The 25,145-nt window shown below is 33.6% G+C and overlaps 1 protein-coding gene across 2 annotated transcripts in view; it reads right to left on the bottom strand.

Annotated features, from left to right (window-relative positions):
• Positions 1-2,608: 2,608 nt before the first annotated feature.
• Positions 2,609-25,145, bottom strand: part of MYBL1 (MYB proto-oncogene like 1) — a 39,237-nt gene continuing 16,700 nt past the window's right edge. Inside the window, exons 6-16 of one of the 2 annotated variants that reach the window (XM_035011264.1) lie at positions 22,414-22,588; positions 20,167-20,238; positions 19,332-19,436; positions 15,930-16,163; positions 14,479-14,847; positions 12,250-12,392; positions 11,585-11,699; positions 7,375-7,491; positions 7,177-7,281; positions 6,557-6,739; positions 2,609-5,251 (exon numbers count right to left, since the gene is read on the bottom strand). In XM_035011264.1, coding sequence (XP_034867155.1) covers positions 5,123-5,251; positions 6,557-6,739; positions 7,177-7,281; positions 7,375-7,491; positions 11,585-11,699; positions 12,250-12,392; positions 14,479-14,847; positions 15,930-16,163; positions 19,332-19,436; positions 20,167-20,238; positions 22,414-22,588 — 1,747 coding nt within the window. In that variant the 3' untranslated portion in view covers positions 2,609-5,122. The remainder of the gene's footprint in view (positions 5,252-6,556; positions 6,740-7,176; positions 7,282-7,374; positions 7,492-11,584; positions 11,700-12,249; positions 12,393-14,478; positions 14,848-15,929; positions 16,164-19,331; positions 19,437-20,166; positions 20,239-22,413; positions 22,589-25,145) is intronic. The other variant, XM_035011265.1, reaches the window with a different exon arrangement.

The following is a 25,145-nucleotide window of genomic DNA, read 5'->3' on the forward strand; positions in this document are numbered from 1 at the left end:
CAGACTTTCAGGCTGTGAACTTCTGGGTGGTGCAAGATCCCTGGGCGGTGCTAGCCCAAACAATTCTCCATAGTATATGCACTCTCTAGGCAGTGACCAAATTCTCAAATGAGCATCTACAAATACGAGGAAACCTGCTTACTTGATCCATCTCATTTTTCGGCCTAAGGAAAATAGATGCTATTTCTGTCACATACTTATTCATACCCCTTCTAGAATATCAGCTTCCTTAAGGGAAGGGTCATGTCCCGTTTACCACAAGTATTCCCAGTACCTAGCACCAGGTACTGTAAGCACTTGGTTAAGTATTAGTTGCTAGTTGAATGAATAAATAAGAGCTAACTGTATTAGGGCTTAGGAAATTGTGTCAGAATTTGATCCAATCTTTTGAGGTATGGTTAGTAAAATTACAGTAGTAAAATCACAGCAAAGTCAATCTCCCTCCCTCTTTCCCTGTGCTGGCCAGGGAAATCCACTCAAAGCTAGCACATTCTGTACTTGGAACTTGAATAAGCACATCAGATCCGAGACCTTCAGAAATAAGGGCAGTGTAGTACACTGCTTTTAATACTGAGTTTGCTCAAATGCAACAGCTCTTAACATACTAATGCCAACACACTAAAAAGTTTTCAGAAACATTCTCTTGACACACATTTGTCCGCCGTGAGTAATTTTTTTCCTGGTACACTTTATCTTGGTTTTCTACTGATAATATTTCACATATTCTTGACCATATCCATTTATTTAAAAAAAAAAAACAGGGAAGGGGAAAGTCTAATGTTCCGATGGAATTTCGCTTGATTCATTTTACCCTCCACTACTTAATTAAAAATAAATTTTCACTTCTCAGAATGGGATGTATTTCTTCAAAAACTACCAACTGTTTTACATTATAATTAAAGGTCTGATTGGCTGGCAAGTCTACCACTCTATAGGTGCATAAACCAAGCAAGAAATTACATGGTTATAAAAATGAGCTGAAAGATTTTAACAAAATAATAGTTTATTGACTATAAAGTAAAACTAGTTTCATATAGATAACTAAGAAGCCAAAGCTATTTTTAATCAATCTGTTGTGTAAAGTATGGCTATTATTCCCTGATAGTCATGACTAATTTTTAAAAATTCTTTCAATACTTACTGAGATTTGCTAAGCACCATGCTAGACAAGGAGCTATAAATAGCAATCCCCACTCTTCAAAGTCTAGTGGGAAAGTTTTATGGAAGCACTAGGATAATCAGGAAATGATTCACAGATCTGTGCCATCAAGGATGAGTAAAATTTTAAAAGGCTAAGGAGACAAAGCAAAACAATCATGCAGAGAAAACATTTACAAATACAGGCATGGAGATAGAAGCATGCACATACATGTTCTTGGAAGATCCAAGTCACCAGGTCTACATTAGGAAGTGAAGGAGAATTATTTTTTATTTTTATTTTTATTATTTTATGCTTTCACATTATTTTATACTTACCCTTTTTTTTTTTAAAGATTTTATTTATTTATTTGACAGAGAGAGACTCAGAGAGAGAGGGAACACAAGCAGGGGGAGTGGGAGGGAGAGAAGCAGGCTCTCCGCTGAGCAGGGAGCCCGATGCGGGGCTCGATCCCAGGACCCTGGGATCATGACCTGAGCCGAAGGCAGACGCTTAACGACTGAGCCACCCAGGCGCCCCTATGTTTATCCTCTTAGCAGTTGTATTTTACACTGTAAATTAATAGATTGGCATTTTAGTGTCATGTGTCAGTCTTGCACATTTGAGATAAGCATTCTACTGAAGGGTAAACTCATTTTTGGTGGGTTAATCCATCAGATTTCTAAGCCTAGAAAGGTAAAATCCAGATGGTGACAAATTCAGAGGCAATATAATACTGCACAGACCTGACTGGGTGACCATTTGGCCTTGCAGGTGACACCCTGATGTCACTGGCACAATTTATTCATATTTCTATAGAATGGAAATCAGAGTAATCAGTGCAACAATCCACGTAAGAGATGAAGGAATAGAATTAGAGCAAAGGCCTTAGGCAGGCTGAGAAATTTTTTTAAAGATTTTATTTATTTACTTTTAAAGAGAGAGCAGGGAGGGGCAGAGCGAGAATCTCGAGCAGACTCTGTGCTGAGCGTGGAGCCCAACATGGAGCTCAATCTCATGACCTGAGCCGAGATCAAGAACAGGACGATGAACCTACTGAGCCACTCAGGGACCCCTAGGCAGAGAATTTACAACGGATTTCAATGTGGAGACGTGAGGGAGGCAGGAGGTTTCTCAATGGGTGATAAAAGGGAAGGCAACACCACTAAGAGAGAGAAAAAAAGGAAGGGGAGGTCCAAGTTGGGAAAAAGAGAACATGTTGCATTTAAGGTGTTAGCAGAAAAGTCATATGGAAATATCTAAAAGCAGTTGAAAATATGGCTCTGAAAGAGACTGTGTAAGTATTTCCACTTCTTGATAATGAGATCAAGTTTTGTTAACAGATAAAATCACCTGTATAGGTAGTACTAAAGGAGAAAAAGAAGTCTAAAACAGAATGTTGGGTTAAGTCCTTAAGGGTTCAATCAATACCATAAAACACAAAACCAAAATGAAATGAGGAATGCCAGGTCAGCTTGTACACAGATGCTTTATTATGGATGTTAATAGTCAACATTGTATGCAAGATTCTCTTAACAATGGAAAGTTTTCCCATACATCAAAAGACTCCATTTATTTGTCAGGGTAATTGCTGTATTAATGTGAAAACCTTACAACAAAATGCAGTATTATATATGTGTAGTCAGTTTCCATGCAAGTATGGCTGCTACATGTATGTCCGGCATTTTTATAACATACTGAAAGAAATTCAAATGAACACAACAGTATAAAGGTGACTTAAGATGCCTGACATGTTTAAAATTAAAAATCTTCTTGCAAAAAGCAACAAAGCAGTTAACTAAAGGATTCAACCAATACCAACCCAAATATGTACTATGTCCAATAAGCCCAGGCTTATCTGCAATATATTACACTTGGGATAATTTAATGCTCAAGAAAAATTACGCTTTAAAAAAATATAGCTCTTCCAAGATATACTTTGGTGACTGGAAACTATGTACATCCAAACCAGCTAAGGGCTATGGGCTACATTAAAACAAACAAACAAACAAACAAAAACCATTATGTGCTATTAGTTCAAAGTAACTGAAATTGAAATGATCCAGTATGATTTTGCTACAATCATTGGTTTTATAAAGTGATATTTCTGTGAGAAGTTCACTAATTAGGAAGCAATCAACAGACTTAACAAACATGCTAAGAAGATTCAAATTGGTCATCTATTTGTTATCAACGAGGCATAATCTTGGTACCATACATTTTCTTCACTTCTCACTACATATAATATGCAAAAATGAGCAAGTGGATTTAAAGAGCTTAAAACCCTCTTAGGTCTACTGTTCAAGAGCTAGGCGTTAAAATACTTAGTATTACCATTTCTACTAACATAAAAACATCAGAAAATCTTAAGCCGTCTTTGTTTTAAGGCATAGTATTTTGGCATTTGCAAGAATTTGCCTGGTAATGGTTGATTCCATGAAGTTAACTTGAGAACTTGCCATCATTTGCTTTTTACCTTTTCACACAGTGCAAGTGGTGGTGGCTCTTTCCGTCTCTCATAGCAGCAAGCCGATTCTGCTATTTTCTATAGCAGCATACTTCAGGAGTGGAGAGGGAGAGAGTGTGTCAATTATAAATAATTACAACTACAGTGTACAATTCTATTTGCCTGTCAGTGTTTAAGTTGACAGCACACCATTATATGTCTCAAAAGAAAGTACATAAAATCTCTACACAAAAGCAAATAAAGACATTCTTTCAAAAAGAAATAAGTGCAAACACCTAAAACAGGCAACTGAAGCAACTGTTGTAACCTGTAGAGAAACACAAACATTTATAAAAGGACAAAATATTTTTATAAATAAAAGATAATGTTCTCTACTTCTGAAACACTGAGTAAATATAATAAACTTCTAAGTGCAGACTGTTTTTAGGGACCAAAGTACCATATTATTTGTTTAAACAAAATGCAAAAATTTCAAACACATATACAAATCACCAGATTAATTTATATGACCCCCCCATATAATTTAAAAAGAAAATATTAAATTATTATTTAGTACATTTTTAGAACTACTTTATAACCAACATGATTTAAAGGGCATAGTGCAATATTTAGGTAGATGTGACATACAGTATAGCTACTGTATTCTTTGCAGCCATAACTTACTACTGTTTCATATTTCATACTTAAACATCAAAATTGTTCTTTATGTTAGCTGTAAATAACAGGAAACAACACTGGCTTCTAGACACCCTGGATAGGTATAAATATCTACATTTAAGCTTTAAAAATGAAAATAAATTATAAAAAGACTTCTTTCCAATTTACAAAGTCTTCTTGCTCCTACATACTGTACAATACATTCAACAAAACTCTCAGCTCTTCTGAGATTTATGAAGAAAATACTGACTCTTTACTAATAAGGAAAAAAACCTTTTTCAATGCTTCTTGTTTTTAGTACTATGCTCAAATAAATACATTTAACACTGTAGTTCATTTTATTGTTTTTGAAAAATACCAAAAATTAGTAGTGCAACTTTCTCTCCTTCTTTTCAATTTCTTCCCACTGTATTTCTTTGTAAATGGTAGCCCAAGTAGGCTAAAGTACTTCATAAAACCATGTGTGCTTCCCATACATAGACTAATTACAGAAACCATACATACTCCTAAACCTATCTGTAACAAAACTGCAGCATCAGGAGAGTAGCAACATACATCTTCTGGAGAAAATACGTGAAAACTTACTTTTAGGATATCCATAACATTCTAATATGGTTTTCCCATCTTGTTCTTTTAAAAACAATTTTTTAAAATCTCATCTCTTAAAAAAATTAACTATGAAATTACCGACCCCTTACTTAAGTGGCTGGGCTTCCTGCCCGTCCAATATGAAAAAAGATGTAAACCGTTTTAGGGCTGTATTAAAACTTTAAAAACAATTAATTGACAAAAATTTCATTGCAACCTAATTTAGTATAGAATACAGTAAGAGTGGGGCATTTCATCCATTTTAATAACAATTACAGTATGAGAGCTCTTGAAGTGCTGCTCGTAGCTGTGTAAGTGCTCAAATATCTTCTTGCTTGTTCAGTCATGATAAGTTGGTCTTCCGTCTTCCCATAAACCACTGTTTCCCATTCACAATTTGACTATGAAGGAAACATTAATAGTGATGTGAAGATTACTAAAATAACTATCCACTCCACTTTACAACTGATTACGCTTTTAAAAGTCAATTATTTCAACCAACTGGATATTTAATGATAATCACTGTAAACATGTTTTGATAATGGCACTGTGATTCTTTTTATTAAACAATGTTTTAAAAATACATACTGAAATATTTATGGTCAATTTTTTTAAGTCCATCTTTTTCTTTATTTATTTTAATTAAATAATTTTTATTTTTAAAAAGTCCATCTTTTTTAACTATCTACATTGTTCATAGACCTGTGGAGGCAGTTGAAAAGTTTTCTACCCACAACCCCCCAATTCAAATCAGTCTTAACACAGAAAGAAATGTCAGTCTTTATTGCTTCAAAATTTTGCAAAAGATTTAAAGAGAGGATGTAATGTCAAAAAATGAGCCGAGAATGCTTTATGTTTTGCAAATTAGGAAATATATCCATAATACAAGGTCAAGTTTGTGTTTGCTTCATTGGTTTTCTTCCTTTATTATAAAGATTACTACATTACAGGTATGACCTGCTAAGTAATATATTTTCCTGAAAAGTTCTGTGTTGAACACTGGGAAATCAAACCATTTAAGATGGACTAAGAGAATGTGCTACATGGCTCTTTGAAGGGCAGCAGCTAAAGACAGAGATGAGGTGGCCACATCTGATTGCTAAAGATGTGTTCAAGGACTGCTTAAATGTCAGGAATGCTAGTGCTGCAGTCACTGTGGTATGAAGAAGAGAACTTCTTCCTCAATGAACTCTCAAACTAGTTGGGTTGAATTCTTAAGATAATGTAGTAAAAAATTTTCCAGCCTTCATTTACTGCGACATAATGGCTGCACAGCAACAGAAAAAAGAATTTTGTTTTACAACTTCTGAGCCAAAAAGTTCACTGGAAACAATCATACCAACAAAATCAAGCTGAAACTGCTTCCAACCACTTACCCTTTCAAGATAGCAATTAGGGCTACACATATTTGTTACAGAAGAGAAGGAGACTTAGATATCTTTAGTTTAAAAATGAAATTGTGCTTAAGAAATCACCAGAAGAGACTCTGGCTACAACTTCAATTGTTTAATTTATATGTGCCCTGATGAATGAGTCTCTCAAAAACCAAATCTAGTTTGAGTGACAAAATAATGATGAATGTTTAGTTACTGTTATAGTCAGTTTTGAATCTAAAAAGAAAAGGTATAATTTGTGATCAGTAAGTCCAAAGTGATAACTGAATAAACAACAACAAAAATCACTAAAAGAAACTTATAAATTCATACCTGAAGGTTCTTTTCCAATGTGACAACTTTAGAAGTGTTAGGGTTTGGTTTCTTTTTATTAAGTGTATATGTTTTGTTGGTTGAATTTATAATATCTTGTTTTTCAGGAGTCAAGTTGCACCTATTGTCATGTATTTCCAATAATGGTATCATTAATAAAGATGTTGTAAATATATTTTCTGACTAAGAGAGAAAAAAGAAAGAGGAAAATAACTAATTCAAAAATGGAGACAAATGGAGGAACTACTGAGTAAGTGGTGGTGGAAGCCCTGTTCATTTCCCTCCAAGAAAGCTTTTGGCTCCAAGGAAATTTCTAGTAATGTAGTAAAATTAAATATTTCAGAAATTAACCAAAGATAAACACTGAAATTTAAAGTTTTGAGAACTACCATTTTTTGACATCATACATAAGAGAGCGAACTCCTCTCAAAACAAAACAAATATAAAAAGCAAGGAAGTAAATATTCTCTACAGTTAATAGTTTCTTTCTGAAGTAAGCAAAATAAATACTAAAGGAAACTATGAATCTCTAATGAACTAACGACACAATGAGTAAGAAACAAGAACCAGCAGGACTTAAAGCAACCATCTTAACAACAACAAAAAAATTCTTTACCAACCTGCATGTCTGAAATGTCTTCAGTCAATAGTTGAGTACCTGGTTCTTCTTTTTCCCAATTATCTAAGACTAGTGATTTTCTGACTTTCTTTACGGAAGCTGTATGCTAGAATGAATAATTTACAATAGAAACATTACGGTAAAGTCACTTTTATTTTTAAAATAAAGACTTTCATTAAAAACAATACTAAAAGATTACCTCCTGTTTGCAGCTTTTGTAAGCAGGTTCATCTTCCTCTTTGAGGAATATATCTGTTCCAGTTTCTTCTTTTAAAACTTCCCGAATATCTTCTTCCAAGAAGGCAAGTGGCTGTGACTAAATTGTTTTTAAAAGGGTTATTAAAGAGTCTTTTATAGCAATTTCCTTTTTCCCCATATACAGAAACCCATCTTTTATACTTTTTCATTATTGGCATAATTTTCTCCCAGTCCCTGTAGATACCTAAGTTGAATGAATTAACTAATACTTTTATGGCAAAAATAATACTGCACATTGCAAGCACTGAATGAAGTGTGGCGCTTTGTTCACTCCAGGCTTCACTCTAGCCTTCCTCCTTCTGGGGAACCTACTGTAGCTCCCACGTCAATCAGGAGCCTCAGAATTAAACAGGTAAGAGATTATTTCCCAAATATATATATATATATATATATTTTAAAAGATTTTATTAATTTGACAGAGAGAGACACAGAGAGGGAACACAAGCAGTGGGGAGTGGGAGAGGGAGAAGCAGGCTTCCCTCCAAGCAGGGAGCCTGATGTGGGGCTCGCTCCCAGGACCCCCGGATCATGACCTGAGCCAAAGGCAGACACTTAACGACCGAGCCACCCAGGCGCCCCTCCCAAAGATTTTTATATAAAAATAGGAAAAATAAATACAGAACAAATTGGGACTACACTAGTTCTCCTTAATCTACGTTTATTGTACTTATTATATAGAATGTAATCACTAATTTACACGTTTCTCTTACCACTAAATGTGTGAGCTACTTAAGAGCAGTGAGCACGGGCGCCTGGGTGGCTCAGTTGGTTAAGCGACTGCCTTCGGCTCAGGTCATGATCCTGGAGTCCCGGGATCGAGTCCCGCATCGGGCTCCCTGCTCGGCAGGGAGTCTGCTTCTCCCTCTGACCCTCCTCCCTCTCATGCTCTCTGTCTCTCATTCTCTCTCAAATAAATAAATAAAATCTTTAAAAAAAAAAAAAAGAGCTTTAAAAAAAAAAAAAAAGAGCAGTGAGCACATCTTTTTCATCTTTGTGTATATCTCTGTACACCTAGCCTCAAGCTTAGAGCTGAGACAGTGTTCAAGAAGTGATATGTGTGTGTGTGTGTGTTTGTGTGCGTGTGTGCAGCTATGTACTGGAAAGAAACTTGAGTGTGGGCTGAATAGTGAAATAGTCTCAAAATATTATTTACCTAGCTTCCTATCAAATAGCTAAGCCTACCATGTAAGTCAAAAAAAATGGTCGGTTTTAGAAAGAAAGAGCACACACGGGGGACTGGGAGCATAGGGAGAGGGAGAGAGAGAACCATACGTAGGCTCCACGCGCAGTGCAGAGCCCCTCTTGGAGTTCAATCTCGTGATCCTGATATCATGACCTGAGCCGAAATCAAGAATTGGACGCCCAACCAACTGAGCCACCCAGGCGCCCCTGGGAAAAATGTTTTTAATTATATCAAATAACACCTACCATAACCAAGATCTGTTTTAAGAAAAAAAAAGTAATCAAAGTGCCACTATATAAAGAACAAACTGACAGCACAGAATGACCAGCAGCTTATATTCCCAGTCAACAAAGCTAGGGAGAAAAACATTCATATATAAATGAGATTTCACAGCACTTACAAAAACTTTAAGAATGGAAATAGCATTTTTAAAGTGCTCGCATCTACAGCCTGAGACATGCAGGAATTATGTCAGTATTTCTGTGTAATGCTCCAAGAGCTTTTGTTTTAAGAATTATATTTCACAAAGAACATTGATTAGGTACTCTTTAAAAAAAAAAACCTATAGTGCTCGCTTCGGCAGCACATATACTAAAAAAAAAACCTATGATTTGTTTTTCCCTCATAAGAATACAAATGTCCTAGGGAAGTGCCTAAGACATAGATGAATTCATTCACTACCAAGAATTACTCTCTTAATTGTCCTAATGTGACAAAGAAAAGAACTACTGTATTTAATCCTTCTCAGTTTGATACTACCAAAATTTAGATTTATATTTAAAGGACTTCCAGAGTTTTTAGTCTTTTGAGTGATTTTCAGCAAACATGAGAAGAATCAATGTTTATTAAGAAAGCAACAGATACTTAAGGTATACCAGATTAAAATTCTGGAACCATCTCTAAGAAGTGCATGTGACTCATAGTAAAATACATTAGAAACCTAAATGGTTAGAATATTGTAGGTACTCAGTAAATAATAACTAGAGAAGGAACAGGAGGAATGAAAAGTCAGCTTGCTGCAAACAAATGTATGAGTATATAGATATTTTAGAAACTGTAATTACTAAATCATTATTTTCTTTTTATCTTAAATTGCTGATGAAAATGATCTGTTTTGGCAATGGATAAATTCTTCCCAAATGAGAACATACTGACAGGGACTTTAGGTCACTTAAAACCTAATTTCTCATGCACTATTATTAAAGTAACAATTTTTATTCAATTTATATGCTGAACAAATGACCCTGAGGCACTGTAGAATTCTTAAATGCCTTCAAATCATTGTTTATTTGTCTAACTCCCAATTAGGCTACACACTCCTACGAAGGCAGACAACATACCTGACAGGCTCAACATTACATCCCCAAAGCCTAGCCCAGTGCCTGGTACCTATTAGGCACTCAATCAAAACTTGTCAAATTAATGACGCATTTTAAAATGAATAGCAAAACACTGAAACAGATTAGTCTAATCAATTAGGTAATTCCATACAATGGAATATTACACAACTATTAAAAATTATGGGATAGATATATACACATTAACTTAAATTTTTTTTTTTTTTAAAGATTTTATTTATTTGAGAGAGAGAGTGAGAGAAAGAGCATAAGAGGGGGGAGCGGGAGAGGGAGAAGTAGACTCCCTGCTGAGCAGGTAGCCCGATGCGGGACTCGATCCCGGGACTCCAGGATCATGACCTGAGCCGAAGGCAGTCGCTCAACCAACTGAGCCACCCAGACGCCCTAACTTAATATTTTTTTAAAAGGTTATAAGATAGTACATAAAGTGTGATCTCACTTTTGTTATGTGTATATGCACAAATAAAAGTCCAGACAGCTAAAAAGAATATAATTGTTCACAGCAGTCTAAGGAGCTAGGGGACAAAAAAATTTCATCAATCCTACTATATACCCTCGGAAAAGAGCAGAAGATTTGAGGGTGTGACATTCCTTTTGGCAGGAAACTGATTACATCAAGTAAACTAGAATTAATGAATCTAGTCAAAATATGACTAAAAATAGAAGAACATAACTAAACTCCCCTAGAAGTAACCATATTTTAAAAATATTTTATTTCTAATGAACCTAACTTGGCAGAGATCTGTATCTGCCTACAATTAGAATGCCCGTAGTTCATCTAACATATTTCAAAGTTGACTATATATCTGAAAGCACAGAAACATTTCCCACCTCCATTTATGTACTATTGCTACAACGATTAATCATAGCAGCAACTAAGTACATACTACTTGAAACTGAGCACCAATCCCTTTATTTCTACTATCTTTTTTATCTCCAGAAATAACCCTCTGGGATGTGTTTTATGATCTCCATTGAATAGAAAAGTAAACTGAACCTTAAAGAGGTATCCTGATCAATCAGTCATAAGTATTATAAGGAAAGTGCTTATGTATATCAAAATATGAAAATTACTTTATTCTGGGGCGCCTGGGTGGCTCAGTCATTAAGCGTCTGCCTTCGGCTCAGGTCATGATCCCGGGGTCCTGGGATCGAGTCCCACATTGGGCTCCCTGCTCAGCAGGAAGCCCGCTTCTCCCTCTCCCACTCCCCCTGCTTGTGTTCCTGCTCTTGCTATCTCTCTATCAAATAAATAAATAAAATCTTTAAAAAAAAAAGAAAGAAAGAAAATTACTTTATTCTATTGCAGGTATCCACCACAGAAACTACTAAAAGGTGGGTTTTAATATTAAGAGAAGGATTCAACTAACACTTGATTTGCTTTCTCTACATGACATGATATAAAAGAAGTATGAATTCAGAACAAGCCAAGCAAAGGTTTATTTACAACTCGAGTAAAAGGATTCACACAACAAATTCAAATTTATAAATCAAGAAATAAAATTTTATCAATTTCAGTGAACATCTTTTTAAAATGTAAAAAATCAAAGATAAAAATCAAACTTTATTAAAATTAGGATATTTCTTAAAAATAAAAAATGTATACATACCACAATCTTAAGAGGTCCATATTTTTTCTCCTGAGCAGCAAGCGCATTCTTAAAAGGCGTAGGAGTTCTTGGTGTGGTACCCAATATAGATCTTCTAATAGTAGGTGTTCTAAACCTAGCCAATGATTTAGATATTTGTATTATAGTCAAAATTTGATTCTATAAGAGTTAAGGAAGGCAAACCCATGATAAAAGCATACACTAAATTTTTCTTGCATACACGTTTTATTTAAACATTCCAGGACTGTTTTAAAGTATGCCTGCCTAAACTAATTCTTACTCCAATCAATCATCTTAAAATAGAAAAAGACAAATGCAGAAAGAAGTACTAAAAATGTTATTTTGCTTCATATCAAAGTTTTCCATTATTTTTAGTTGTTTTCAGTCAGTAGGAATGAAACATGAGGTTATGATCTGTTTTCAATTCCAAGTCCTATATAAATAGGGATTAGAATAAATGGACGAAAAGCTATTTTTTTTAAAACAAGGTCATTTTTATTATTATTTTTTTAAGTAAGCTCTATGCCCAGCGTGGGGCTTCTAGTGATGACTGCGAGATCATGAGTCTCATGCTCCATTGACTGAGCCAGCCAGGCACCCTATTAATCTATTCTTAAAATTGTGCTTCCTGTTTTCTCTAACACAATTATTTAATGTCTACTTACCCTACATTTTCCTTTTGATCTTTGGGGGTTGTTTCCTTGTGAAGAGGGGTTGTGATGAGAACTTTCTGCCCACAAATAGGGGTTGACGTAAATGAAGGATTTTCTATATTAATTTGTTCATTTCCAGGGCATGTGTTGAAAAACTAAAAAAGAGCATTTAAAGACAATTTCTAGAACATTAAAATATTAAACTGATAGGATTTTCAAAGATATATATATATATTTTTTTTTAAAAGATTTTATTTATTTGACAGAGAGAGACACAGCGAGAGAGGGAACACAAGCAGGGGGAGTGGGAGAGAGAGAAGCAGGCTTCCAGCGGAGCAGGGAGCCCGATGTGGGGCTCGATCCCAGGACCCTGGGACCATGACCTGAGCTGAAGGCAGACACCTAACGACTGAGCCACCCAGGCACCCCAAAGATATTTTCAAGTATAAGATATCTCTCCATTCTTTTTAGAAAAGAATTAGCAATAATATTTCATTTACATTCCGCTCCATGAGGGCAGGAATGTTAATGTTGTTCATCATTGCCTCCCCAGCTCTTTTAAGTGTTTAGCATATAATAGACATTCAAGAAATAGTTGTTTAACAAATATTCGAAAGTTCAAAACACAGTAAAACAATTTTATAACTATTATCAAATAGAAATCTATAGAAGCCATAAATAGCTGCTATGTTAAGTTTAACAGTTTCATGCAACAGGGTAACTGTAAAAGTATTATTATTTTATGAATACGCAATCTTAGGTATCCTTTTCTATGAGATTTCTTTGAATTCTGAAAATAATAATAATGCTTTGCTGATAATACAGCTGTCTAAAAAATTTGCCTACCTAGAATACAGCTCAGAACCTTGGAGCAGCCAGAGCTGGTATCAGGAAAATGACACAATTTACTCATTGAATCTTAACTTACATATAATCATGAAATACTGATTGATTTTTGTAGCCAACAGAATAGAAGCAGTGGTAGGAAGAAGTGGAAATTACTTTAAGGCTACTTATAACTGGAATGAATTCTAGCTCTATCACTTCCAACTCCTAATATCTGCAATACACTTAACCCTAAGATGAGTAGTCAAACCTTCTCAAAACCCTGCAGTGGTGCCCATCAATTACAGGATAAAATTCAAGCTCTTTACTATGGGATACAAGGTCTTTATTACCATGCCTCAACCTTTTCAGCCACTTTCCACCTTAGGATTTATATTTCAACAAAAATTGCTAGTGTTCAAAACTCCAAAAATAGAAAATTGCTAGTGTGCCCAACCCAGTTTCACCTTCCTCAGGATGCTTTGTAACTCTGAGATCTGGAGTGCTATTGGAAAACGCAACTATTCAAACTGTATTCTGTGTCAATGGTATCCCCTGAGGCACAGGGGGACTGATTTTCAGAGAACAGAGTGCTTATGTACAGTCAGATTCTCCTAACTTCCCAGCATCAAAGTACACCTTCAATAATATCCCAGCATCTTCCAAGTTTATTTGACCATTAAATTTTCTTCTTTTTCCATAAAACTTTTTAACCTCTACCAAGACACTTTCAGTAAACATCAGCTCCATTCTCTTACTAACTGACCATGGACAAATTGCTTAACTTCTGAATTTGTTCCACCTAGCTCCTAAGGTCGTTTGGAAGAGGATTAACTGAGATGCTATAATAAAAGTGTTTAGCATATAGCCTGGAATGCAGTATTCATTAAGAAAGATAGTATTATAAAATAAGAGATACAGTTTGCCCTGTATCTCTTGTAAATATCTGCTACCCAGGAACATTAACTCCAAGAGAAAGTGAGTATCTGTTCCTGACAACCTTAGAAAACCTTCAGACACATGAAATTCTTACAGTGAGCAGTTGTCTATGGATGTATAACCGGTATCTGTTGAACAGTTAATCAGGAAACTGGATCTCAGTCTCAACTCTGCCATTAGATAACTGTGGGCAAACCATTTTACCTTTCTGGGCCTATTTCCTGATGAGTTCTATAAAGATGTAGAACTACTTATCTAAAACATCCTTTTTGGCTCTAAAAATGTTAAGATACCATAATGCAACTACTATACTTTATGAGATAGCTTCTGATCTACCAGAGCTTAGCACTCTCATGTACACGTTTAAATACCTTACCCATTTTTATGTGTTATCAAAGCAACAAACTGCTAGTAAGGATATTAAGGATGTTAATCGAGCTCACCAAAATTTGGAAACAACCAAAAACAACCCTCTACCTGTGAAGGAGAAAATGGTAGTGTTTTCACCGGCGTATGTTTTAGTGCTGTATTACCACCATCATTGAAACAGCCATCGCTATGTTCGCTGCTGGGGGACTGACCCACTCGCATTCTTCTCTTCTTTCTGAGGATGGTTGGTGGAGTGCTAAACTTGGCCACATTTGGGGATGTTACAGGAACAGCCTCACCGTCTGCACCATTACAACTGGTTTTTTTCCCTTCAAGTACAAGACTGACATTAAATTGACATTCCATGGCTCCTTCATTGTGTTGAATTCTCATTAGTTTGACTGGGGTGGACTTGACAGGAGAAGCAGCAGCATCAGAAAGATCGAAACTGGTAACATCACTCCATGCTACAGGATCCTGCAATAAAATAAATCCTTAACTAATTAACTAAAGCTAATGCTTTAAACTAGTTAAATGTGATATCAAACATAGAAAGATGACTTTCACAAAGTTAACTACTCATTTTTATTAGGAGAAATAGACTTTTCTTGTTCTTTTTTTTTTTTTTTTAAAGAAAGGCCATTTGAGAGGAAGAGATTATGGTTTGACTACAACTCCAATTTGGAACATTCTGAAATAATATTTCATTTAATTCAGTAACTGAAGCTTACTGTCAAAGTAAGTAAAAAGAATAAATTATTTTAAGTTATTATCAAAGAATACAATTCTTCATAAAACTTCACACTCTATTCCACATCAGAAAAATACTATCAAATTCAATATAATTTGGTAATGTGTATGGAACATCTTCAAAATGGTCATACACTTTGATCCAGAAATTCAGTCTAACCTAAGGAAATAATCATGATTTTACACAAAGGTTTACATAACATATTCTGTAATTTGTAATACTGAAAAACTGGATACCATCTAAATGTTCAATAATAGTACACTGAGTAAATAAATTTTTTTACATTCATATGATAGAATAGTATGAGTCATTAAAGTTGAAGTTTAAAAAATAGTTAAGAAAACAAAGACATGCTCATGATATAATGTAGAAAAAAAATCCACAAACAAAATACATAAGAGTATCTTTTGGTTTAAAAATATATGCATGCATGTATGTCTTATATGTATAGAACACACCCTGAAAGAAAATACTTCAGATTATTAACTCTGGGCTTCTGGAGGATTTTTCTTTTTTACAGTTTCATCTAGTTTCCAACTCTCTCTAATATACTTGTACAACTTGTATAATAAAAAATAGTTAAATTTTATTTTTTAAAAATTTTAGACAAAGTACATACAGAGATAGATATAGATTTAAGTTTTTTGTTTTTCCCAAAAGCCACTGCAAAAAATCAGAATAAAATTAAGCATGACATACAAAGGAATGTTTAAAATAAAACTGGTCAGTGTCCCTTAAACTAAGTTTCCGACCATGAAACCATGTAACTAAAATTGAGCTTTTGATAATCTCACAATTTCAAACTTACAGATTCAATAAGTTCTAGAGTCTCTGCAAATTCTGGGATGGTCTGTAGAGAGGACAGCACAGCATTTGCCTCTACGGCCAGGAACTTTGTGGGTGAATTCTGCTGAGCAGACAGAGTTTGATTTTCATCCATACTGTAAAACTCACTAGTGTGCTCCTCGAGGCTATTTAGAGTATTAGACATGCTATCATCCATGAGGAAACTACCAGACCAGCTAGAAAAGCTTCCAGGTTGCTAAAAGTACAAAAGAAATGTATTATTTGTCATTCTCAACCTAGGCATAAATTTGGATTTTAAGTAAGAGTTTTTTCCTAGGATAACATACTTCACAACATTTCAGCTAAAAAATATAGTAGCAAATATACTGTCTTTCCTCAAAATGGATGTAAACATTTTTTTCATTAAACCTCTTGTCTCTATTTCTTTTTTCTAACTAAATTTTTTTTTTTAATTTATAAAGTCATGGTGAGATAAAACTAGCACATGTATGCAACATAAAGTTCAAGCTCCCAGAATGTGGTCTCTCTCTACCTTTTACCCTTCATCTCGCAACACTTTCACTCATCCTCCTTCCAGGGAATACCGAATACCCAACTATAGTCGTTGCAATTCCCACACGAGTTAGTCTTTGACCCCAGAATGCCTTTGCACAAACTACTGCTCCCGTTATCTAGAATGTTCTCCAACACAGACCAGGGAAAACTTTTATTCTTCATTTTAAGATACACTTCAAATATTGGAAAGTACTCCATCTGATCATCCACTTTTACCTGTTTCACTTACAATAATGTCCTGGTTCATCTACTTTGCTGGAATATAATCATTGCCTTCCAAGATTGAGCTCAAATAGGATTTCTTCTAGGAACACTTCTCTACCTAAACCTTAGACACCTCTCTTATGTGCCCTATAAAACTTAGTGACTTATTTTATCACACTACTTCCTATTTCTTGTCTGTGTCCTCACTGCAGAGTAAATCCTTTGAAGTCAGGAGCTGTGTCATTTTTCTCTCTCTGAAGAGGTACAGTGGCAATTTACTTATCTTTTGAGCTTAGCTTCCTAGTATCTCATAATAAAAAAACAAGAAAGGAGACCTTGAAGAGTCATGGTTAAGAAACAATATGTAATTTGAAAGTTGTTAAGAGTGGATCCTAAGAGTTCTCATTATATGAAAAAAGTAGTTTTTCCCTTTTTCTTTTCTTTTTCTGTTTTGTACCTATATTAGATGACAGATGTTAACTAAACTTATTGTGGTTATCATTTCACAATATATGTAAGTCAATTCATTATGCTGTACACCTTAAACATACAGTGCTGTATGTCCTATCTCAATAAAACTTGGGAAAAAAATATGTAAAGCATATATCTCTGTCCAGAACTCTCGGAGGTGATAAAAATGTTCTTACATCTGAAACTGCTCACTATGAGAGCCACTAGCCATATGAGCAACCAAAATGTGACTAGTACAACTGAGGAACTGAATTTTTAAATTTCATTTAAAATTAAATGGGGCTAGTAGCTACCATATTTTAGAAAGCACACTGTCCCGTCCACAGGAAGTACTCAATAAATGGCACCTATTATTTTTAAAAATAAAAATTACTAGAATGTGCTAGATAGTCAATAACTAGAAAACAATAGCAAAATGTTTGCTAGACAACAATAGCAAAATGTTAAGTTTCAAGTAAGGTGGAAAAAAATTTCCAACATTGTTATAAAATAAGTTCCACCTGTTTTAAATTTCCTCCAAAATAAAAGAAATTAAGGCACTCTTAGTTTATTAGCATAGCCAACTTCCGAGTTTACAATCACTTTCTAGAGATAGGTTCCAAGCCGTATGCATTTCAATTAAATTTGGAGGTGGGAAAAAGATTCAAAAAGGTGATTAGGCCCAGTGGAAAAACCAAAGGGTTGCATTCAGACTCACCTGAATTTAATTTTTAACAACAAACCACCTACTTCACAGAGTTAACATAAGGATTACTAAGAATACATAAAACACACCTATAATGGTCGAACATAATAGATACTCAGTAAAATGACAATATTTATTATCAAATAATTTTTAAGAATAAATATTTTATATGTGTATGGACTCTACTCCACTAGGTGTAGCAACTTCCCTCTAGAATCCAGAATCTCCAACCAGATCTTTACGAGAATGGATTTTAGATAAATAAGTTCTAAAAAAATTAATAGCTTCCTTCATTTTAATGCAAAATGCCATTTCTTTTAGCTACTTATATCTTTCTGTTAAATTAAAAATGACAGAAACTATCAAAAAAATAAAAAATGGTTTGAACATGATATAATTATCTAGAAACGTGGACTCTCTAATCATAACTATTTATTTCTCAATAAAACCAAAATTAATTTTAAAATAAGTACACTTCAGGTCTTCCTATTTGCCCAGGGTTTTTGCAATTTCAAAACAAAAACTATGCCTCCTATGGCATGCATCTTGTCTGTTGTGGTTAACAAACGTTGTTTTTATTAACACTTTTAAATGGTTTAAAGAGATCACCAGTTGCCTTGTAACACTATTTCAAGAACTCAGTTTATTCTATTTAGTAATTTTGTATTAGTTCTCAGTCACCCTGAATGGACAGTCCCCTCATTAAGCTGCAAACCAAGAATAACCCTTTCCTAAATGCAAAACAAATCTCAGGATATTAAACTTAAAAGTATAAACTTTTTTTCCTTTAATCCATCTAACATAGCCTAACTTAGCTAGAATGAATACCATTTATCCTAATTTAATACTCCTAATTGTTCCCGTCAACCAAATCCCAGACAATAGTTTTCACATGTGGTAATCAATATTCACATAAAAATTTTTTAAGAACATAAAACTTAAATGTTCCCTTTCCCTATATTTTTTAAGTTATTATTTTTTTCTAATTTACCAAATTTGTATTCATAATAAATAGGAAAAAATGCTCAAGGACAGAATAAAGGCAATTTTGAAGCACATAAATCTCTACACATCTATTAAATTCTTTATTTTTCAAACTTTTTTTCTATTAAAGCCATCATTACAAGGAATGTCTAAAATAAAAGCAGAGCCAAAAATCATAATAAAAGCAAAGCCTAATCTAAACCACACATCATTTTCACAAATATATATATATATATTGCAGATCATACCTTAAGTCTGCTTGACATTTACAACTCAACAAGCATCTTAACACAGAACATTGTAAAATATGTTCAAAGAGTTGTATATCAAAATCAGGCAACCTCAACAATGCAAAATAGAAAAACTATTTTTAGTCCACATTAAAATCTGAAGTCATACTGAATATGCTTTCCATGCATTAGTATATGAAAGTCAATGCTAATGAAAACAATAAAAGCACATAAGGATTCTAACAAAATCTAAACACTTAAGCTTATTTCTTACCGATGAAACTCGCTTTCTTCTAACTTCATTCTCAGCTGACATAAGAAGCAACTCAAGTTCCTTTATTTTTTTTTCCTTATCAGGATCTTCATCAATGAAGGGTGGCTAAAATAAGTTAAATAAAAGAGAAAGACATGCTACTTAAACAACTGTTTTTATTATTATTATATTATTAGTTTTCTAATTTTTATCTTCTATGCAACATAAAATCTATTTTCTCCAATAAAGCTTAATACAACTAAATCCCAAATGCTCAATATCACAATCTCTCTGGTATCTAAATATTTTCAATTTAACAGAAAAGATTTGGGAAATTTATTATTTTCTTTTTTTAAGTAATCTCTACCCCCAATGTGGGGCTCAAACTCATGTCCCCAAGATCGAGCCACAGGCTCTACTGACAGAGCCAGCCAGACAGCCCTAGAATTAGGAAATTCAAATACATTAAAAAACTAAAAAAATTAACAAATACATTAAAAAACTTATATTGTATCATCTATATTAATTTAGAAATTTATGTCTGGAGTGTGTTTTATTAAATCATATGTATGCACATTCTATCCAATTTAAGAAAAATATGTCCATTTAAAACCCAAATGCTTTAAGTTGGAAAAATGAAAGGACGACTCTACTGGTGTTGTCAACCACCTTACATCTGTACAGTTTATATTTCTCAAACCCATTTATAAACTTTCTCCTTTAGTGTTATAATACTCAAAGTAAATAGAACAGATAGTATTGTTTTTGCCCTAGTTTTATGAATGAGGAAATAGGACTATTAGACTTTCAAATATATGTTTGAAAGTGTTTCCTTTTTTTGCTATAAATAAGTTACCTGCATAAACGCAGGAGTCTGAACATGTTCTACACAATTGCCTTCAGGTGACACATACTGATAGCCTGGGATCTAAAAAGTAGTTAAAATATTAGTATCATACATATAGCACTATATCTGAGGCAAAGCATAAAAACTCTTGACAAAATATCAGCATTAAAAACTCATAAAGTATCTCTTTAACTTTGAAAATTCATTTACATAGTAGTTTCTAATAACTACATCTTTGTTCCTAGAATCTACTAATGAAAAGTAACTCATAGGAAAGACCAATCTTCTCCTGGATGAAATACGAGAATTACTTGGCATATATTTATCAGCCAGTCTATTATCTACAATATCCACCAAATTATTTTTTTAATCTGCTATTAGAAGGATTGCTCTATCTCTGGAAGAAGACAAAGTAATTGTGTTCTTATCTTTCAGAGGAAGGGCTTGGTCCATATGAAGCACTCACAAAGACAGAGATTAAAGCAAGTTTTTCAATATTCATTCTTCCTACTCCTACCACCACCCCATGCCAATCTCTTTGTAAAAAGATATGAAAACAGAGGCTTCTTCTATTATTCTATTGCCTTAGAAAAACAATCAGAATCACTCATGTGCTTTTTAATACTCTGACAACAGACTAAGAATTATTTTCTTTCTTTTCTAAAGCATCTATAGTAAGAATTTTGAAGTTGCATGCAAATTTAGTGTGCAATGGTGGAAAGAAACATGAAAAGGTATTTTTTAAAAACCAAAAAACCTAATAAATATAAATAAGAAATTGTTTATCTTCCATAATGGCCTACCTAAATCACTATCTGATGCAGAATCACCATACATAACTACTAACATAGAACTTAACTTTCACAATACTTGATTTGTATGTTATCACTAAACTTTCAATGAATTAGAAATTTCTTTCTCAAACTTTCCATTTAAATCTGTGACAGTATTTCAAACCAATCCATTTTTTCTTTCAAGTCAAAATTAGAATGATTTTTTTAGTAGTTCAAATGAGTTGAATTATGAATGCATAAATCTTTTAAGAATTACTAAAAGTATAATAAATAATTCTTAAAGTACAAGAAATATCCTTATTTTCCAATATATTTCGATTGAAACTGTTAAATACTCCCTTGACCCCAAATAATGTTTAAAACTATGTTTCTATGAGTTAAAAAAATAAATTTAAATGATAACCTTTCTAAGACAGAAGCAGAATGTTTCAGTTTATGGTGCTGAAATCTAGGACTCTAAAGAAAAATGTAAAGAAACAGACAATAAAAACCTTAAGGTATTGAGTATCAGCAGATAACTATACCGTCTTCACATGTTTTCCTATTTGTAAATTAAGATGTCATTATTTTTTAAAACGGTTTTAAAATTATGTCCAAAAAATAATGTCCACTTAATGAGGTAAATTCAAATCGAATCTGTGCATACTAACCACAGATTTTTAACACCCAGACAAATTTTATCTTTTGGTAGACACTATTTTTAAGTCCTGACTTAATCTTTACATTTTATGTGATAAGAACCAAGAATTGCTCAACATGAAAAATGGTATGACAGACAGGCAGACAGAAAAATATAAAACAAACCTTATGAAAACTCCTAAACTAATTTCTTGCAGAGAAGAAAATGCACTGTAAGGAAAATAGAGCTTGCCCTATCATGAGCTTGGGGAATCTCTAATGAACCTGATTAAACAAAGACTGACATCACTTAGTTGACTGGTTAGTAGGGAGAAAAGCAAAGTTGAGTGCCATCAAAGAACCAATTAATTATCTACCACACCTCCCAAAATGATGAATGGATTTTGACTATTTTTTCCTTAAAACCATTTTATACACACTTACCTCTTAGAGATAAGCAATACTACAAAATATTTCTTAAAAGGAAACTACAATGGATGATAAAGCACAGATGACCATAAGCTTTGAATCATAAATGAAGTTTCAAAGAATGGTAGCATTAGGAAATGTACATACTGTTTCTTAACTAGATAATATAAAAATTACATATAAAAGGAAACATTTTAATGAGTTTGTTTCCAAAATATTTATCAATCAAAATAAGTAGAGATAAACCTCCACTAATGGTCTAACAGCTTGTTATAGCAATTTTTTTTTCAGTTTGGAAATTTAAATGTCTATTCCCCTTAATATATGTTATATCTGTCATATTAAGAAATCAATCATTCTCCCATATAACAACTAAAGAAATCTTTTAAATAATAAAGGTATTAAAAATATGTGCCTGAACAGGTATGTAAAACTGATTCTGGGTTTGCAAATGGTCCATAGTCGCACAAGGTTTGTGTTGAAGTTTAGATGAAGATCGTTCTGATTTTATTCCATCTTGTAAGTAGCCCTCCTGTTCCACTTTTCTTCGCATGGTAGAATTCCAGTGATTTTTGATAGAATTATCAGTCCTAAGAAATGGAAGTGTATAATTTAAAAGGAAAAAAAAAAGGATTCCACAAATTTTAACACTGTATAAAGTGTACAAAGTGCTTAAAACAAATTTTCACAAATAATGGAACTAGATACTTTCTCAATTCAAAGATAAACTGTCAGTCAGGCATAGTTCTAAACAGTGGAGATAGAGCAGTGATGAGAAAGTCCTTCTCTCATGAGGCTTACATTCTCATTGAAAGTGTGGAAGCATGGAAGGAGTGAAGAATAGAAAAACAAAAAAATAAGAAGAAAAACATTAGTTTTTCTTCAAGCTAAATTCAACAATACATAAAAAATCATATACCATGATCAACTGGGACTTATTCTAAGGATACAAAGATGGTTCAATATCTGCAAAATAAATCAATACCATATTAACAAAATAAAGGATAAAAATCATATCATCTCAATAGGTGGAGAAAAAGTATTTGATAAAATTCAGCATCCATTTATGATAAAAACTCTCAACAAAGTGGGTACAGAGGAAACATATCTCAACATAATAAAAGCCATACAGGACAAACCCACAGCTAACATCATACTCAGTGGTGAAAAGCTGAAAGCTCTTCCTCTAAGATCAGGAACAAGACAAGGATGCCCATTCCTGCAACTTTCATTCAACATAGTTTGGGAAGTCCTAGCCACAGCAATCAGACAAGAAAAAGAAAGAAAAGGCATCCAAATTTGAAAAGAAGTAAAACTGTCACTATTTGCTGATGATATGACTATATATAAAAAAAAACACTAAAGAATCCACCAAAAAAACATTAGAATAAGTGAATTCAGTAAAGTTGCAGGATACAAAATCAGTATACAGAAATCTGTTGTGTTTCTAATACACTAATAACAAGCTATCAAAAAGAAATTAAGAAAACAATACCATTCACAATCGCATCAAATAGAATATAATACCTAGGAATAAATTTATCAGGGAGGTGAAAGACCTATATTCTGAAAACTGTAAGACACTGATTAAAGAAACTTAAGACAGCACAAATAAATGGAAATACATACTATGCTTATAGACTGGAAGAATTATTAAAATGTACATACTACAAAAAGCGATCTACAGATTCAATGCAATCCCTACGAAAATACCAATAGCATTTTTCACAGAGCTAGAACAAATAATCCTAAAATTTGTACAGAACCACAAAAGGCCCCGAATAACCAAAGCAATCTTGAGAGAGAAGAACAAAGCTGAAGTATCACACTCCCAGATTTCAAACTATACTACAAAGTGATAGTAATCAAAACAGTATGGTAATGATACAAAAGAAACATAGGTCAAAGGAAGAGAATAGAGTCCAGAAATAAACCCACGCTTATACAGTCAGTTAATCTTTAACAAATGAGGTAAGAACATACAATGGGGAGAAGACAGTCTTATCAATAAATGGTGCTGGGAAAACAGGACAACTACATGAAAGGATAAAACTGGACCACTTTCTTATACAATATACAAAAATAAACTCAAGATAGATTAAAGACTTAAATATAAGACCAGAGACCACAAAACTACTCAAAGAAAACAGGCAGTTAGCACTTGGACATTGGTCTAAGTAGTACTTTCTTGAACCTGTCAGACAAGGGCAACAAAAACAAAAAGCACTACATCAAACTAAAAAGCTTTTACACAGTGAAGAAAACCATCCACAAAACAAAACCTACTGAATAGGAGGAGATATTTGCAAATGATATAAACAATAGGGGTTAACATCCAAAATATATAAAGAACTCATACAACTTAATATAAAAAAAAAATCAAAAAATGAGGAGAGAACATGAACAGACATTTCTCCAAAGAAGGAATATAAATGGCTTATACACTTAAAAAGATGCTCACTAATCATCACTAATCATCAGGGAAAGGCAAATCAAAACCACAATGACCTATCACCCCATGCAGGTTAGAATGGCTACTATCAAAAAATACCAAAAAAAAGTGTTGGCAAGGATGTGGAGAAAAAAGAACCCTCATGAACTCTTGGTGGGAATGCAAAAAGGTACAGCCACCACGGAAAACAGTATGAAGGTTCCTCAAAAAATTAAAAGTAAAACTACCATATGATCCAGTAATTCCATTTCTGGAAATTTATCTGAAAAAAACAAAAACACTAATACAAAGATATATGCACACCCATGTTCATTGCAGCATTATTTACAGCCAAAATATGGAGCCAACCCAAGTGGCCACTGATAGATGAATAGAAAAATAAGATGTGGTATATGCATGCCATGGAATATTACTCAGCCATAAAAAAGAATGAAATCTTTTCATTTACAACAACATGGATGGACCTAGATGGTATTTTGCTAAGTGAAAAAAGTCAGATAAAGATATATACCATAGAATTTCACTTATCTGTGGAATCTAAAAAACAAAACAAACAGAACAGAAATAGACTCATGGATACTAAGAACAATTTTGTGGTTGCCAAAGGGGAGGGAGGTTGAGGGCTGGGCAAAATAGGGGAAGGAGATTAAAAGTACAAACCTCCAGCTATAAAATAAATAAGACATGGGGATAAA

Source organism: Mirounga leonina, unplaced genomic scaffold (genome assembly GCF_011800145.1).
Source record: "Mirounga leonina isolate KUSES-001 unplaced genomic scaffold, KU_Mleo_1.0 Mir_165, whole genome shotgun sequence".
In the NCBI taxonomy this organism is placed as follows: domain Eukaryota; kingdom Metazoa; phylum Chordata; class Mammalia; order Carnivora; family Phocidae; genus Mirounga; species Mirounga leonina.